The sequence below is a fragment of the Prorops nasuta genome, unplaced genomic scaffold (assembly GCF_024137725.1).
Source record: "Prorops nasuta isolate Cenicafe-Biocafe unplaced genomic scaffold, Cenicafe_Pnas_1.2 PNAS00017, whole genome shotgun sequence".
NCBI classification, from domain to species: Eukaryota; Metazoa; Arthropoda; class Insecta; order Hymenoptera; family Bethylidae; genus Prorops; species Prorops nasuta.
This window is the reverse complement of record NW_027116814.1, coordinates 4,507,535-4,524,520: the sequence shown is the minus strand read 5'-3', so window position 1 is coordinate 4,524,520 and position 16,986 is coordinate 4,507,535. Positions and strand designations below refer to the sequence as shown.

Sequence of the window (16,986 nt, the reverse complement as noted above, 5' to 3'; positions counted from 1 at the left end):
CGATTCTATAAACGACTGTAAATATTTGTGTCGAACGTTTCGAGGAATCGTTGCGATAACCGCTGTTGCTCCGTGTCGTACACGCCGATGAATCGATGATCGAGAACGAGGCTCGAAGAACTCAACGGTCGCGGTGCTCGTGTACGTAAATATTTATGTATACGAGCGCGAGATTGAACGAACACGAGCGAGGAATAAGAGTGAAAAGTATTTGGAAGGAAAATGGCAGTAGCCGCATTGTGAATAGGTTGCGAATCTCTATACTAGTTTTAGGTTAGGTTGGCTAGGTCGAGCTAGTAGACGCGGTATTTCCTTGCTTTAACACCTAACCTAACCCACCAAACTAGTTCTGGCCTCATTGGCCGAACGGAGAAGGCAACGGCGGTGGTAACGCTTTCTCAACGCATGCCGTGTGTATTGTGTGTGTGTGTGCTGTATCCGAAGGATCTGTGTGTATATAGAGAGAAGAGCGAGAAGGAAAGGTACCCCTCTCTCTAGCGGGAGAGGCCGTCAGAGTCCCAAATGTAGCGAAAAAGAACGAGCGAGATGCGTGGAGCGAGGAGAGAACGTGTGTGTGTATGTGCAAACGAGCGAGACAGAACCACTATTCCCTATGAATCGTCTCTTCCAATGTCAGCGGCGCCTTTTTCTTATAACCCGCTCCCCTCTTTACTCCCTACCAACCCACTTTGCTGCTTTTACTTGTTGCTGCTGCTGCTCTGCAAGTTTTCTAGCTTACCAGGTTATACAACACACACGCTAGCCTCTATGTATAGTGTACCTTAACAATATCTCTTTTTGTACTTCCACTTCAATTCCCTATACTTGCTCATTTCTAATCAATAAAAGTCCTCGAACCTCTCTCTCCGATGTGCTGCCCTCTTACTCGTCGCATGTTACAAACGAAGCCGGTTTCATTCATGAACTTGCTGAATTTCTGCCTCATTTATGGACTGGGCAAATTGTAATTATGATTAATGTATCATTTGCGTGAATCGCAATGGCTCCGCGACCACTCTTTCATAAATGTATCTGTAAAAACATTTTATTTTCAATACGCGAGTTTTGATGGATCGAGCGATAATATTACGTTGCTTTTACGAGTTTTCATTACCTTTATCGCTAGCTCGACGTGGGAGATTGAGAAAGCGTGAAATTGTGTATGTAGTATTTGTTAAGAGAGGTTAAATTTGCTGGAATGAAAAGGGCTGAAGAGAGATTGCTTGTATTTTACTTTGCCCTTTTTTCACGTGTATTTACACTGCTTGTGAGAAGCAAGAGAATAAACACGAGACGATAATCACTTGTTGATTGACATCTCACACGTAAGTCAATGGTCACGAACGTGCGTCGACGACTTGCTTCGTGTGAAACACTAAACAACCGACTCAACCTTCGTACATTCACCAATTTCACCTCCAGATCCTCCAACGGAAAATTTCTCGTGCTCGATTATCCCTCGTCTTTATTCAGATTCATAGCATAACCTTATTTCAATTGGAACAAGAACCGGGATATAGGTTATTTGTCACGAGAGACGCATGAAAGCGAGGAATCTCATTCCGAGCAAGTTTTTCATTGTCTACAAATGTTAAAACGTCTTCATCAAACCTCGTGTTGCCTTTAGGCTCGTAAACATATACATACATGGTACGATTAATCGACGCAAACGAGCTGGCAAATCGGGTAATAAACGAAAAGTCGTATTGACTCAACTTACAAAGTTGTCAAGGGAATTTATGATCTGGATCCGCCCGGTTACTCCGTGATCACTGCGAGTAACCAAATTTGCCATCTCCACACAAGCGTCCCTTGTATTCATCGTGTAAACCTCGTCAACGATGTGTTTCTTTCCTATCGTCCTACGTAACAAGACGACGCTCCGCCAGGCCTTGATCACACTTTACGTGCACGGAACGCGGGAACCTGTGGCGCTACTAGTCAAGTTTCGAACTATTTGACGAAACTATTGGAATCAAATTTAACAAATTACACGAAAAAATCTTAAGACTGGAAATTTATCTACGCGTTTATCAATATTGTTTTACAAAATTATTCTTTAGAAATTTGCGTGTCACGCGTGATCCCTCCGTATACATAAATGGCATTACGTTTGACTAGCGTAGTGCTTGTCTAATTTTAATGGCTGGCCTGGGTCTATTGACGCGCGTTTCTAAGCCCTGCGTTGCGTTACGTCACGCGAAACACGCTTTCGAATAAAATGGCGCGCGTTATTCTTACAGTGATCGTCCATCGTACAGAAAATATGGAAGAAAATCATGGGAAATTTAAGGAGATGATACGTCGATGAGGAAAAATGCATCATCGGACGAGAGACGACGAACGAGAGAGAGAGAGAGAGAGAGAGAGGATGGGAGGAATCCGTTTGGTTTCGTAGCTCGAAAAGCAAGGAGTAAGTAATAGCCGTCACTTAACGATACTTTGAGGGAGCCGGGAGAGCGATTATCATGGACTTATCTCGAAGAAGGCGAAATACACACGCGTGACCTTGTCAGGCAGCCGGCCGGCGCCGCCATCTTGAAATGCGTGCGCTGCTCACCACGTGGATTAGTTTCCCACACGACAAGAGAGACTTTCTTCGCCGCCCAAATCCACGTCTAGCTCATGAATAGTCAAAGTTAACCGTGAAAATCACAAGAAATCCCCGGATTCACCGGGAGGTTCGTATTCTCTAACGAAACCGGTTAATTTAAATCGTGATTTTTGACTGCACGAATTTTTACTGATGAATGGACAACTGCCTCTTTTCGACGTAAGCACTCTCGAGGTCACGTACAGGGGCTCTCAACTGTTTCTATACTCAAAACTTTGATTCCACTGGCCAATATTTTACGTGCCGAGCGCGAGAGCCCGTACCGTGCTTTACCTCGGACCTCTCGATACATGTGTGTGCGGAATAACAACAGAATTCACCTTGAGGAAAGTAACTCCGCGAAGTTTGATACAAACCAAAGGGATCAGTTTGTAACATTGTCCAAATCGATTGATAAACCAATGGACAATTTCGCGCTACGCCGGATGGATACCAATTTCCAGCATCGAGCACATGCTTTAGCATCCACATTTAACCAAACAAGATTTGTGGTAATTTTCCACGAGCAAGCAGGATCAAAGGAAGGAGGGAATACTTGGAACGGTTTCGACGAGGCTTCTCTCGTAGGAAGGCGTGTTTTGTTTTTGTTTTCTTCTCTACCATGTTTACTAGAATTTTCGGGAAATGGTAGGAGAGCGCGCACATATAAGCATTCATGCGCAAAGCTTCAGCGTACCCATATCTTTTATTCAATCACATCGTATAGCACATGTAGCAGCAGATATTTATTTATTAGCTCGCCTTGGAAATAAGCCAAAAGGAAACATTTGTTCGGATGACTATATACAATACATGACAAGACCAACAGGAACAAAGTCTCTTCTGGATTATATCCCGGCTTATCGAACAGCGATATAATCTGTAAAAAGCAAACGACGATGTTGCCCCTCGTTGTCGCCTCGTCCCTCCAAGTCGATCCTCCGGAAAGCGGCGCAGGTTGTGTGCGTACGTAAGCATGTAAGCATATAAGCGTGTAAGCATGAGAAAGCACGTAAGCGTAAAGGCATGAAGTAGGAAATAACGAAAGTAGGAGAGCGTGAAAAGACGCAAAGCTTTGGGTACAGTACAGATGTAACGAAAGATTGTTTATTTACATGACACAATGGTACTCACCGTGGAGCTTGTCGATGGCCCGGTCAGCGGTGGATTGATCCGAGCAGTCGACGAAGGCGTAGCCGCCCCTTTTCACGAGGATGGTCGTGCAGGAGATACTGTGATCCTGGAAGAGCTGCTTCAGGGCGTTCTCGTTGCAATCCGCCGGCAGATTGCCCACGTAGAGCTTGGACATGGTGGTGGGCTCGTTTTTCGACGCTATTTTGATGCCTTTAGCCAAACGGCTCACGTGTAAGATGCCCGATTCGCGACTGCCGCTTCTCGGCACGGCCTGGGCCAACGTCACCGGGGACGCTATGGCTGCACGAAGACGCTTCTCTCTCTCCCTCTCTCTCTCTCTCTCTCTCTCACCTCGGCACCCTCGCCGAGACGGGACTCGCCTTTCAGCCGTACTCGAGACGCTTTCTCAACGGCTTCTTCTTGCTTTCTGCCAACGCAGCACTCACGAGGAAAAGAGAGAGAGAGAGAGAGAGGGAGGGAGGGGGAGAGAGAGAGAGAGAGAGAGAGGAGAGAGAGAGAGGAGAGAGAGAGAGCACGAGAGAGAGAGAGAGAGAGAGAGAGAGAGAGAGAGCGTGGGAGAGAGGGAGAGAGACGAATAAATAGATGTGTCCTCCGGAGCACGACCAAGAAACCAAACTTACGACGTAAACTCTGTCTTGGCGAAATTCAGCCGGTCTCCGTGACGGTAGAAACAACACGAGACTCTCCCTCTCTCACTCTTGATTCTCCCTGTTACTTTGGCCAAACTTGCTGCTTCTCCTCTTCCTTATTCCAGTCTCCAGCTTTTGTCACTTTTCACGCTTCTCGGTTTCCGCTTGACGTATACGACACCTCGAGTATCCCTCGTTTCCTCCGATATTTATCTCTCTCCCTCTTTCACCGAAGCTTCGTTGTTGTCAGTCGATCAGTTTCACATTGACTTGACAGTGCGTGGCTCACTTGTCTCGATTCCTCTTCTCGCTGACTTCGCGTCCAACCGGCCTGTGTTTTCTCGACTCCTGCGTCGCGCTCTCTCTCTCCTTCCTTCCTCTTCTATCCTCAAAGTTCTTGGCGCGTTTTCAGATATCTTCGCGCACTTTCCGTCACACGAGAGATCGCTGCTCCAGAGTCGAAAGGACGGTGCTCTTGTCGTACAAGAAGAGGATGAAAACGTTGCGAGAGTCTGGCGGAATCTTGGGAGAGGATTAGGAAGCGACGACACACGCGACAAGGAACTAAGGAGAACCGTGAACCGACAAGCAGCAACAGGAGCGTGCAAGAAGAAGAAGAGGAGGAAGAAGAAGAAGAAGTGGCAGTCTCTCGTCGACTGCACCGACTGCACGCGCGTGCTCTCTCTCTCTCTCTCTCTCTCTCTCTCGCGGATTCTCCCCGTGTACGGTTCCTCTCCCTCTCCTCTCCTCCCGTTGACTCTTTCTGCGAGAGTGTCGCGTCCGTCTCTCCGCTGCGTGCGTCTCTCGGTCCGTGGCTAGTGCTCGTCTCTCTGACTGCTGCGTCGCGTCGTCCGTCGTGCTTGTCCGGTCCGGCGAGCCACTCCTCGGTGTTCGGGCGCTTGCGATGCGATGCAAAGCAAACTCACTCGCCGCTGCTCGACCGTTTCGCTGGTTTTTTGCAGTGGCTCGCTCGCTCGCTCGCTTCTTTTCGACTTGGCTCGGCCTCGGACTTCCCCCCCCCCCCCTCCTCTCTCCCGTTGGTCGAGAGGCCTGCACGCGTGCCTACCCCTCTCGCTCTATCCAGCTAGCAACCCGTATCGCGCCATCTTGTTCGCGCTGGCCCCTGCTCCGCTCGCGTCTCGCGCTCGCAACCCAAACACCGCACGGAATCCGCGATTTCTCTCGCTCGCCATTGGTCAATCGCCTCGCCACGTGGCTCCCCCCCTCCCTCATCGCACTACCGCCTCTCCACAGGTCGCGACTCCCCATTGGCGGCCCGCCGCCTATTCCTCTTTTCGCACGACGGTTTTCGCAGTTCGGCCACGCACACGCACACGCACCACTACCGATACACATCCTCGAACGTCTCTATGTGCGCGCCGCGCGTACCTAACCTGCCTTATATTCTAACCTCCGTTTGCCCTCTCGCACACGAACACGCGCGAGTGCCTGTATACACTACCGGAACACACGGGCCCGCTGCACTAATCTACCGGGTGTTTCCGACGAAAATCCAATATTCCTGCAAACTCTTGCTCCTTTTCTCCTAAATTGCAAGAAATACATTCAATGCTTTCTATCTTTTATTCTTCTATTAATGTAACAATTTTTCTCTCTTTGGTAAAGCAAAAAGTCTATCAGCTCCTAATTATATCAATTGTAAAATTTAATTTTGTAGGGAAATAAGGTGGTTTTTGTGTAACGTTTTCATTAAATTTGAAAGTGTGTCGATGGAATCCTCCACAGGATCCAAGACTCGTAAAAAAATGGCGATTATTCGCAGGAAATCTTCCCGAGGACCGCGCGTGTCCTTGCGATATGGCTGCAGGGTTTTGCAGGGATGGACAAAGTTCGCTCTGAGAGTAGTGCAATGCTTACAAAGGGGTGAAAGGAGACAGCTGCTTGTGTGCCCAGGGTCAGGGCGCTCGCAGTACCTGAGAGCTTGAAAAAAGGCTAAACTATATGCTCCAATTTTGCCTCACTTGCCCTCCTCTATCCTCGCAACCTTCGCAATCCTCTTAAACTTTTATTCCCTTCTCCATATATATCTAATTAATAAAATATTTAAAAATCACCTGCATTTTTATTTATCCTCGTAAAAATCAATATTGATATTCGAGCAATAAAATTTTAGAAATCCTCCAACCTTTGTTTTCCAGTTATTAGTATTTTTCCCTCGAAGCATGTACTTTTACGAGGGAAAGATTGTATAATTGCAACAGTCTTTTATTTTCTTTTTTTTTTAGTACGATTTTTATGAGCTAGCAAAGTGTGCTTAGAAATAGCAGGGCAACCATTCGAAATATCGCTGGCTATATTTCGGTAAGCCATCCGGTTTTCGCTCTCCCCTTGGTACCCCTCCGAATTTTAGAACGCCTATTCCAACCCTCCGGTAGCTTAGAACTATTCGATTACCCCTGTCCACCGTTTAATGGGGGCGTCCTTAGAAACGTATGGAAAGGAAATTTAGCCACAGAAATATTATACACGCTCGCTCTGAATAAGTCCCAGATAAACCGTACGTTCACCTTGAGAACGTTTCTTCCGAATGCTCGGGTCTTGAAGGAAAAGTTCGATTAACAGCATTTTTTATGTTGTTATTCAAGGTTTGTTTAAATACATCGGATTAATGTATTTTTATCAATGAAACGGGGCGTGGAATTATTTGCATATTTCAGCTATTTAATTACTATATTCATTAATAGGGATTTTCTATATTAGTGACTATAGTAAATAGCTGAAATGTGCAAAGATTTTCGAGTTTTGCAATAAAAGAAGCAATGTCAATCCGGAACAGGACGTCAACTTTAAGATCCTATTATTAAATAATATATTCGTTTAACGAATTGCTAAAGTGCCCGAAGAAAACGACCTTGAAGAAAACTGGAAAATATGAATATTTCTGGTTAATTTTTCCAAAGATTATTCATGGTTCATGAAAACCCAAGTTTCCTTTAAACAAATCGGATCAAAATGAATCGTTGTCAATAAAAGCGAACCAATGTCAATTTTCAACAAGGCATTTACTTCAAGGTCCCTAAGTTAAACATATTCGCTTAACGAATTGCTGAAATACCCGAAGAAAACGCAGTAATACGAAAATTTCTGGATGTAATTCCTCCCAACGTTACTCATTTCCCATCAAAACCCAAGTTTCCCTTGAACAAATCGAATGAATAAATTTTTATCAGTAAGAGAACCAAAGTCAATCTTCAACAAGACTATACTTCAAGGTCCTCGAGTTAAAAATTACACTCGCTGTGCAAGCTGCTAAAATACCCAGAGAAAACGACCTTGAAGAAACCTCAAAAATCTAAAAATTTCTTCATAATTCCTGCGAAGGTCGTTCATCCTGGACGTCGTTAAGCTGAAAAGTGCAGCTCAGGGATGAAGAGAGGAATAATCGTCGGGAAGCCGAAGCGCGTGACCAATCGGATCGGCACACGATCGAATGATTCCTCATTGTGTTTGCGTCAGGAGAAAATCCCTCGAGGTGCACGCGGCCGAAATCGTTCTATTCCGAGCGACCAGAGCCAAACGGGAAAAACCTATTGGAAAAAGGTTCTTTCACGAGTCTCGTGCACAGCTGTTGGCTTTCATCCACCGAATATTCTTCGCACTACAAGCGAAGAGTCTATATCCTCCACCACTCTCTCTTCAGGCTCCACGATAAACAGTAGGTCATTTATTTTTCGCAATAATCTGTGCAACGCGTTAGAAAAAATAGAATTAACTGGAGGACGTTCCATAGCAGCCGGTAAGTCAGGGTTTAGGAGATTCCTGCTTTACCCGTGAAGCAGCTGCGCGACTTATCACAGCTTCGAGCTAAATTTCGTCCCGCATCTGTCGCTACGGGCCTCTCGCTTCCAACGTCTCGGCAAAAGTACCATTTCTTTCTGTTCGAATCAGCCGCTTTCCTCGAAAATCCAAGATTTTTTCTTGTATCCTAGGAAGACTTCCGGTTTCAGGTACTTCGGAGACTCAAACTCTCTTTATCTATATATGTATATACAGATGTTTGTTCGTTCTCACCAACACGATTGATGCAAACTTTTTATAAAAATGCAATCTCGTATTAAAATTGTTACGATTTCCAAATGTTAAGTTTATTATTGTTCAAGTTAAGCTCGTAGGGGAAAGTACGGTAGTCGGAAGAGATTGAGAGAGAAAGATAGATATATAGATATACACAGTGAAGACATGAAAATTCTCAACAAAAATAAAATCTCGTACTAAATTGATAGAATGTTCAAGTGTTAAGCTATTATCGTCAAAGTTAAACTCGTGGAGTAAAGTACAGTAGGCAGAAGAGATTGAGGGAGAGAGAGAGAGAGAGAGAGAGAGGCTAATGAACAGTTGGCTCCTATTGGTAGTAGGCGCCTGCGTTTAGGACTCGTAACTTTCCGGTAGCGCAGCTGGCATCGCTGCTTCCCCTTCGATTCCTCACACTGCCAAGGTCTGCGCGCCTATTTTTCTAGGCCTAGCTAGCTGCTTCCCCTTTCCTCTCTCTCTCTCTCTCTCTCTCTCTCTCTCTCTCTCTCTCTCTCTCTCTCTAGTACACTGGCCGCACCAGCACCACCGTAGCTAGACCCACCCAGGCCGCTGGTCGCTGGCTCGGCAGAGTTTACAGAGAGACAAACGTTCTCCCTGTGCACCGAAACCGCCCCCTCCCCCCTCCCCCACCTACCCTCATCTGGTGGCCCACTCACGTACACACCACGAAATACGACCCGATCGAACACACGCACGCTCCCTCTGCCCCCTCCACGCTCTCTCCACTTTTCCTACTTTCTCCACTCCCTTCTGCCATTTCCCATTTACAACCTGGATCCTTGATTATGTTTCAGCGTCTCTTCTATATTTTTTGTCTATATCGTCCCTTGAAAATTCACAATCACGTTTCTCCCGTTTGAATTTCATTAAAATTTTACTCGTGTCTTTTTTTTTGCAGTTTGGAGTGGGGGAAGGGTCACGCAGATTTTGTCTGGTTGGCCAGCTATCAATAGGTGAGGTACGGTAATAAAATGTGATGGGACTGCGAAGAATTAAAATTTTAAGTGGCTGAAAAAAGGAATTGCGCGTAGCTAGGAGGAGAAAGGGTGAATCAGAGAGGGTCCGGGAAATCTCGCTGCGAGATTCGCGGCTGTTGTGCTCCGCGTGTCGGAGATGTTACCTGCGATTTCACGGGGGCCCGTAATGGATTCTACGATCCTTTCGATGCGCTCGTTACGAGCGTTGCATTTGTCACAGATGCAGCTGCCATTTGGAGACGCCGCAACATTTGCTTTGTTCAATTTCCAAATAGCGTTCGCTGTAAACAATGCATATATATATATATATATATGTATGTATAGAGGAATTTTCCACGTGAAATTTTGTGGATCCTTCGAGTTATTTGCTTGGATTCAAGTGTTAAATTTGTAGTCGTTATTTAGAAATTAAATGTTTGTATATTTGGTAATTGGTAAAGTTGCAACAAAAGTTTTTTTTTGTTTGTTTGATTCTTCTCATTTTTACTATATTCCGCGCCAGTAATTTTATGTAATTCAAGCATTCGACTCATTTGCATGTAACGGCTGCAGCACCGTTTTTCTTTCGTAACGTATAATTTTTTTAGCTTATGATATATTCCGACCGTAAGTGTTTGGTATTTTTTACTGCACCTTTTTTGTCCATTTCATTGGCTGGTCCTTTTAAACCTTTTGGACTCGACGGTTTCTATATTATATTATATATATATATATATATATGCATAGCTTAGAAAATTTAAACGTGCTTTGCATGTGTGAAAAAAATGTTTGATAATTACTTTACTTGCAATTTGATAAATTTTATATCTCTGTAAATATTTGTGTAATGAATAGTTTAATAAATATTTTAAAGAATAACAATTATTAAGTGAGGAGGGGGGGGGGGGGGAGTATTAGGAATTTGGTTATGAAAAGTGAGAATTTTTTAGCGCAGACTCTCATATAACGCATATATAGATATACTACATAAGTGCATGTGCATTCGCGTATCATAAAACCGGAGGGACAGCTTTGGCCACGAACCATGAGGGGCCCTCCGTACAAATGGCGTCCTGATATTTGCCATCTCAAAGTAAATTCCTCGCAATCCTTGCAAAAGTTGCTAATTTCCCATTCAATTCTCACACATACATTTATTATTCTCACACGACACTCATACCCCACTCGACAATTTTTACCAAACACGAGTAAAGTAATAAAATTACAAAGTTCATGGTTTTGCAGATATATATATATATATATATATTTGATTAAAAACAGTATTTTCCACAATTTTTAATATATTTTTTAAATCTTCGTTAAAATAAATTAAATTCCAAGCTGCTAATTAACTTGTTAAGCAAATTTAATCTACTGAAAGAGAACAAATGGAAACCTATCGATATATACATAGAAAACAGTAGATTTTGATCGAGAAAAATAGTGCAGTGTTATAAGGGGGGAGAGTTTGAAAAGAGAAAAAAACGTTGGATTTGCGGGACGAAGCGAGGAGTTGTGGAAAAGATGGATCTGTTTCCGACAAGTATACTTCCGGGTTTTCGTACACACACTCCGAACCAATGGAAGAAAAAGAGAGTTCCTATGTGTCGGCGTTCACAGGCTCTCTTTTCATTGGTCCTTTCATTCCCCTCGCGATTCCACCACCCTTTACCCTTCCTGCACGAAAACCTAACCTTTGCAGATATTTCCTTCACCTTCGAAAAGTCTCAGCGATTTTCTTCCTTCTTTAAACAAAAATTTTTCCATGCCCCCCTTTTATACGGCCCTGGACCAGAAGAAAATTGTTCTATAAATTTTGCCACTATAACCACCAGTTTATTTTCCATTAATTTTGTAAAAATATTGTAAAAAATGTTCGGTTTTATTTTTCTTTTATCGTTCCACTGATTTCTTCCATTTTCTGTAATTAATAACAATATAAAATTAAACTATTTGAAAATTTGTTTCGAGACACGTAATTCGATGTTGCTTAAGGAGAGGCGGGACCTTTTTATTATTGGGTGAATCGGTGCATTACGAATCGCCCTTCCCTCGGCGTTCTGCTGCAAATCTGGGGGGGGGGGGGGGAAGAAGAGTGGGGGGCAATGCACTTGTGCAAGCTGCATCCGACATTTTTGCGCTCCCTATATACATAAAATCCCAATTAAATCACCATTTGAACAGTGCACGTGCACCAGTAAGTAAAAAAAAAATACACAAACTTTAAAAAATAAATAAACAATAATTTTCTTAAAAATTCCCATTAGAAAATTATTAACTTTTGCTATTTATTTCGCAACCAATTTTCCAATAAAATATTTATTTTCGCAGAATTTTCACGCACTTGCATTCCAGCGTTGCATCATCAGAGTTTCCACGTGTACGCAACGTGGAGTGCAGCTCGAGGTATACGTACGGCCCCCTCGTCGAGCATAGCCTGTGCGGAGAGCATATCGCGCGTTTTACCAGTCACAAATCGAGGAGAAGCTGGCCTGTCCGGTGTAGTGGGGGGCAGATAATACCGCCTTGCCACGGTGCAACGCAGAAAATGCACTTTCTATATACACGGGGCCCGCCTCGTCGCAGATGCACCCGACATTCGTACGCAACCCTCTGTTCCCCCCCAAAATTTCCCCACTTTCCTCGCAATTTCCACCAATTTTTCCTCAAAATATTCCAATATTTATTCATCGCTTGAAATAAACATTTTTCTCCTTTTTTCTTCCCCAAAATTTTCCGGGTAATTTTCATAATTTATTCGATATTTAAATTATATATTTTATGCAAGGAACAATATTAATCAAACAAATTGTCGGTGGATTCGCATCGCAGGTAAGTTCTGGTAGAGTTTGCGATCGCTGTACTATACGCCACTGGGAAAATAAGTTTCGCTGGCCTTGGACGTGTATATCGGGAAGCTGGAAAAGGAAAGTTTTTCCGGGGAATCGTGTCATCCCTTTGCCTGCCCTTCGCAGCACGAGGGTCGTAAAAGTTTCCTGGATATGGTCGTGGAGGGATCCTTCCAAGTGGGGTGAGGTTGGGTTAGGTATGGGCTTCGACTTGGCAAGGATAGATAGCACTCGAGAGAGAGAGAGAGAGAGAGAGAGAGAGGCTGAATCATGAATGTCGGAAAGCGGAGGTCCCCGAGGAGGGTGGAGAGGGGGTGAGTTTCGGCAGCAAGGGTGACTCACCCCTCATTATTAACGAAAAGGTACCGCCCATCGACAAAATAGCTGCCTTAACGCTGACCAATTAGACGACGACTACCACTGGAATGAAAAGCGCGGTAAATCTCCTCCGTGGCCGAGAAGCAACCCCTTGGTCCCCCTTGGTCCCCTCCAAACATCGACATTGCTCTTAAACAAGCCTGCCTTTATTTCTTTCATTTCCATTTTCTCCTCTCAACAATTTTCCTCGATATCCATATACAAAATTATCGCAAAAACTCTCGATTTTCCAATAATAAAATATTTTCACTGGATAATCCTAGAAAAGAATGTCTTTTCATAAATTATTGTCCATTTTTCTAAAATTTGATTATTTTTTAGTTTGAATATTCAGGAAAGTTTGAGACGACGATACGAGTGGAAAATTCAAGAATTTATTGTATTGGAATGTGTGCAGCGAGGAAGAATGAGTTTTTAATTATAAATTCATGGAGGATAATTAGTGAGGCGAATTTCAGGTTCGGAGAGACCCTGAGGAATCGTTGTCCAAATTCATTAGGTATATCCACCGGTCGGGAAAGGTTCGGTTTGGCCAGAAAACTGGTCGGAACGACGAGAATTTTCGAAGCTGCTTCAAATGGGAAGGAAAATTCTAGAGAGCCATTTGTACAGGGGCCTCTGCTGCACGAATACGTGTGTGTATGTGCGATTGTGTGCGAGACACTACTCTGGATTGTTGTTGGTATTTGCCTTGCACGCACACTAATACCGAAAGAGCCTGGAAACGCACACACACACATACACTCTTCAAGCTAATGCCACTGCCAGTGCTCAACGAACCCCAACACACAGTTTCGGTTCTAGGAATCCATTAGCGTAGAACTATACAGTTTCTAGCTCTAGGTATCTAGAGGAATAAACTCTTGAAAATATAAATAAACTTTTCATGCACTCTTCCTAATTTATATATATATATATAATTTCTGTAAAAAATAATATATATATCACTCGTGTTCGAAAGTACAGAATTTATAGAAATTAACAAATTTATATTATGTTAATTTCATTCTTTTCTTCAATAATTATCTTAAAATTGAATAAAAGCAATTAAATTTTTCAGATTTCAAACTTGTGTGATTATAAAGTAACCAAGAATGATTATGGGAATTATATTAGTATCTCGAAGAAATGCAGTATATAATTATTTGTTTATAAATGAATTCTTTGAAAATAAATTTTATAAATATCGTTGGGAAAAAGTTGTTCGTTGGTTTGACAAAGTAAAAGAATATTACGTAATTTGTAGTATATATATATAGGTACGCAGGCAAGGGATCGTGCAGGAAAAGGAGTCTAGTATCCTTGGCCTTGAAACGCCTTCGGTAAGCTTATTTTGGATAGAGAAGGATAAGAGACCCGGAAGTCGTGTCCTCCGTGTGTCAGAGTGTTGAGTAGTGTGCGTTGGTGAGGGGGTTGAATGGACTGGGTGGGTCCAGTTGAATGGCTAACGAGATCTTTCGTTTCATAGGCAACTAGGCACATACCTACTTCCTACCTCCCCCCTCAAATGTCTCTCTCTCTCTCTCTCACTCTCTCATGGAAATACTAGATCCAACCACGCAGGACCGTACAAAAATTTCACTGCTCGACAGAAATGCTAAATAAAAATATATGATCTTACGAGGCACAGGCTCACTGCAGTGTAACTTGAATAAATTTTAAATTAATTTATCGATACTGATTAATAAAATTGTACACTTTTAACAATACGAAATTAATAATTACTAGTATTTGTATTTTTTAATATATATATATATATATTTGTGTGCAGGATATTCGATAATTTATTGACACTCCGAATTCTTGGATCCAGAGTTTGATTCTGAGAAGAAATTTTTATTTCTGGAAGTCCTTGTTCAAAATATATTACATAACTTGGTAAATATTGAAAATATCAAATAATTGTATGAGTTTTCTTCTCACAATTAGCCTTTTTTTCTGTATCTATCCAGCCAGCACGAAGAATTCTTTTTGGAGTATATATATATATATGTATATAATATAGTTGAGAATTTTAAAGAAATTCTCCAATACCATGAGACTAAACAAATCTTGTTTTGTCCCATAAAAAAGGACTCAATTAAAAAATTCTTCTTCCTGGTTTAGTAAGTTTTCGATTCAGCAGTTTATACAATCAACTATCCTATATATATATATATATGTGTTACATTTAACAGATTTCATATTAAAATAATTAAACTTGGTTAAAGACCCAAAAATATGATCCTTTTCCACAACGAAAAATCGAGTTGTAAAAATCCGCTGGCTAAAATCGACGAAGCAATAATTCCATCCCGAGTGTGTACGGTCCTGAGTGACAAAAAAAGGGCGCGCATTATAGTTTTGCACGTGCGCGGTGCGCGCGCAGATAGAATCAAAAAGGAGCGAAGAAACGAAGGACAACGGCCTTGTGTATGATGATTCAAAGCGACCCGCCATTTGCAATCGAAAGAAGTGGAAAAAAAGAGTAGGGGGAAGGGGGAGGGGGATCTCGTGGCGAACAACGAAGGGGTCGTTACCCTTTTGCAGGATTTGGGTCACCGTTCGAGGGGCTCCAACGCGACGATTCCTTCTCGTTATTGCTCTGCTTTCCACGCTGCTATATTTTGCTGTAAAAAAAACTAAAAACCAATCCCTCCCCCCTTCTTTCATTCAAATTAACAGAAATTCGCAGTTTCCCATACTATATAGCTGAAGCACGCTTCATTACCTCTTCTCAGGTCCGCTTCGTAGATCATTTCCGGATAAATCATAGAATAGCAAAATTCCATTGGAAAATCAGCCAAGAAAAATTGTGCGTCTATATTTCGGAAAACTGCAAAGACCCAGCGATATTTTCCTGGAGCTACAGGGTTATCCCCCCTCCTCTCTTCTTCTTTCATTCAAATCGACAAAAATTCGCAGTTTCCCATACTATAGCTGAAGCACGCTTCGTTACCTCTTCAGGTCCGCTTCGTAGATCATTTCCGGATAAATCATAGAATAGCAAACTTCCATTGGAGAATCAACCAAGAAAAACTCTACATCGATATTTCGGAGAACAGCAGAGATCCAGCGATATTTTCCAGGAGCTGCAGGCTTATTTTTGTATCGCACTCTTTGATCTCCGCGGTACGGGAGAGCTGCAGAAAAATTGGGGAGGAAAACTCTGGCTGAGTCTATGGGGATTGAGAAAAGGGGGAGAGAGAGAGAGGGGGGGGGCAGCAGGCAAGTTTCCCTTCTATTTTCGCGCTCCTCGTGCTCCCGACATCGACCGTGGGCCCCCCTACCCTCTATTTTCCCGAGAGCCAATGTGACGAGGGGTCAATGGCGCCTCCCCCTTGAAAAACTGCTCCCGGAAATGATGCGTGTACGCTCGGAGGCCGCGCACACCGGGACGACGCGAGCGTCTGTGTGCGTGTGAGTTAGCTCCCCCCCCCCCCCCTGCCATGCTTCCGCACGACGATATATTTTATTTCCACGATACTCTATACGTTTGTTCAACCCCCCCCCCCCCACCCTTATTCGCGACCTCGTGTCTTTCAAGGTCAAACTTTTTCAACATTTCCTTCCTTTTTCCCAATTTTATACCGAAATTAGCACGAGCAACGTTGCTTGGAAAACTGGAGCGATTGCCAGGAGAATCGCTGCTAAGTTTCTTACATATATATATATATATATATATAGGAAAGGGGATCGGAGGATCTTGGGGAGGATTATTCGATCGGTTGCCAATGGCAACGACGCGTTAACTTGGTCGCTCCTCGCCCCCTGCTTCCCACCCTAAACCGTTTTTCACCACGTGCCAGCAGTTTCTTCGTTCATGCAGCCGCGTACGCACCAAAGAGGAAACGGATATGGCAAGGAAAACTCGACGAAGAAACAAGGGAAATTTTTCAGGGACCGCATTGCGTCTATATCTATATAGCTCTTCAGCATCCGGTGCGAGAGACTCGACAGATTTTCTCCAACCGTATGAGCTCTTCGAGGAAAAGTTGGGGTGTACCGAGTGACCGAGAGACACGGATGCGCAAGACTCTTTTATCCAAGGAGCCCATCTTCGACACTCCCCTCTTCAACGTTTCTCATTCCAGTACTTGAAAATCGCTCCTAATTTGACCACGAATTTGACGCTTTTGCACTGCGGAATATTTTTGAAGGATATTGTTTTATTTGTATTTTTCTTTTGCTGGTGCATTTTGCTTTCTTATTCATTGGTGCGTTTGAAGCAATAGTTTTGCAGTATTTGTATACCTATATATATACAGAAATAAGCAAACTAAAGGTTATTTCTAAGAACCTATATCGATGGCCATTTTCCTACTAGTCCCTTTCTTCCGAACAATTTTCCTATAAACGGGGAAATACTCAGAAACGATGTTTTTCCATGGCGA

General features: G+C 43.2%; 1 protein-coding gene across 1 annotated transcript in view; it reads right to left on the bottom strand.

Annotated features, from left to right (window-relative positions):
• Imp (IGF-II mRNA-binding protein) overlaps positions 1 to 4,470 on the bottom strand; it is a 68,324-nt gene extending 63,854 nt beyond the window's left edge. Inside the window, exon 1 of the mRNA XM_066737495.1 lies at positions 3,728 to 4,470. Coding sequence (XP_066593592.1) covers positions 3,728 to 3,902 — 175 coding nt within the window. The 5' untranslated portion in view covers positions 3,903 to 4,470. The remainder of the gene's footprint in view (positions 1 to 3,727) is intronic.
• Positions 4,471 to 16,986: the final 12,516 nt, after the last annotated feature.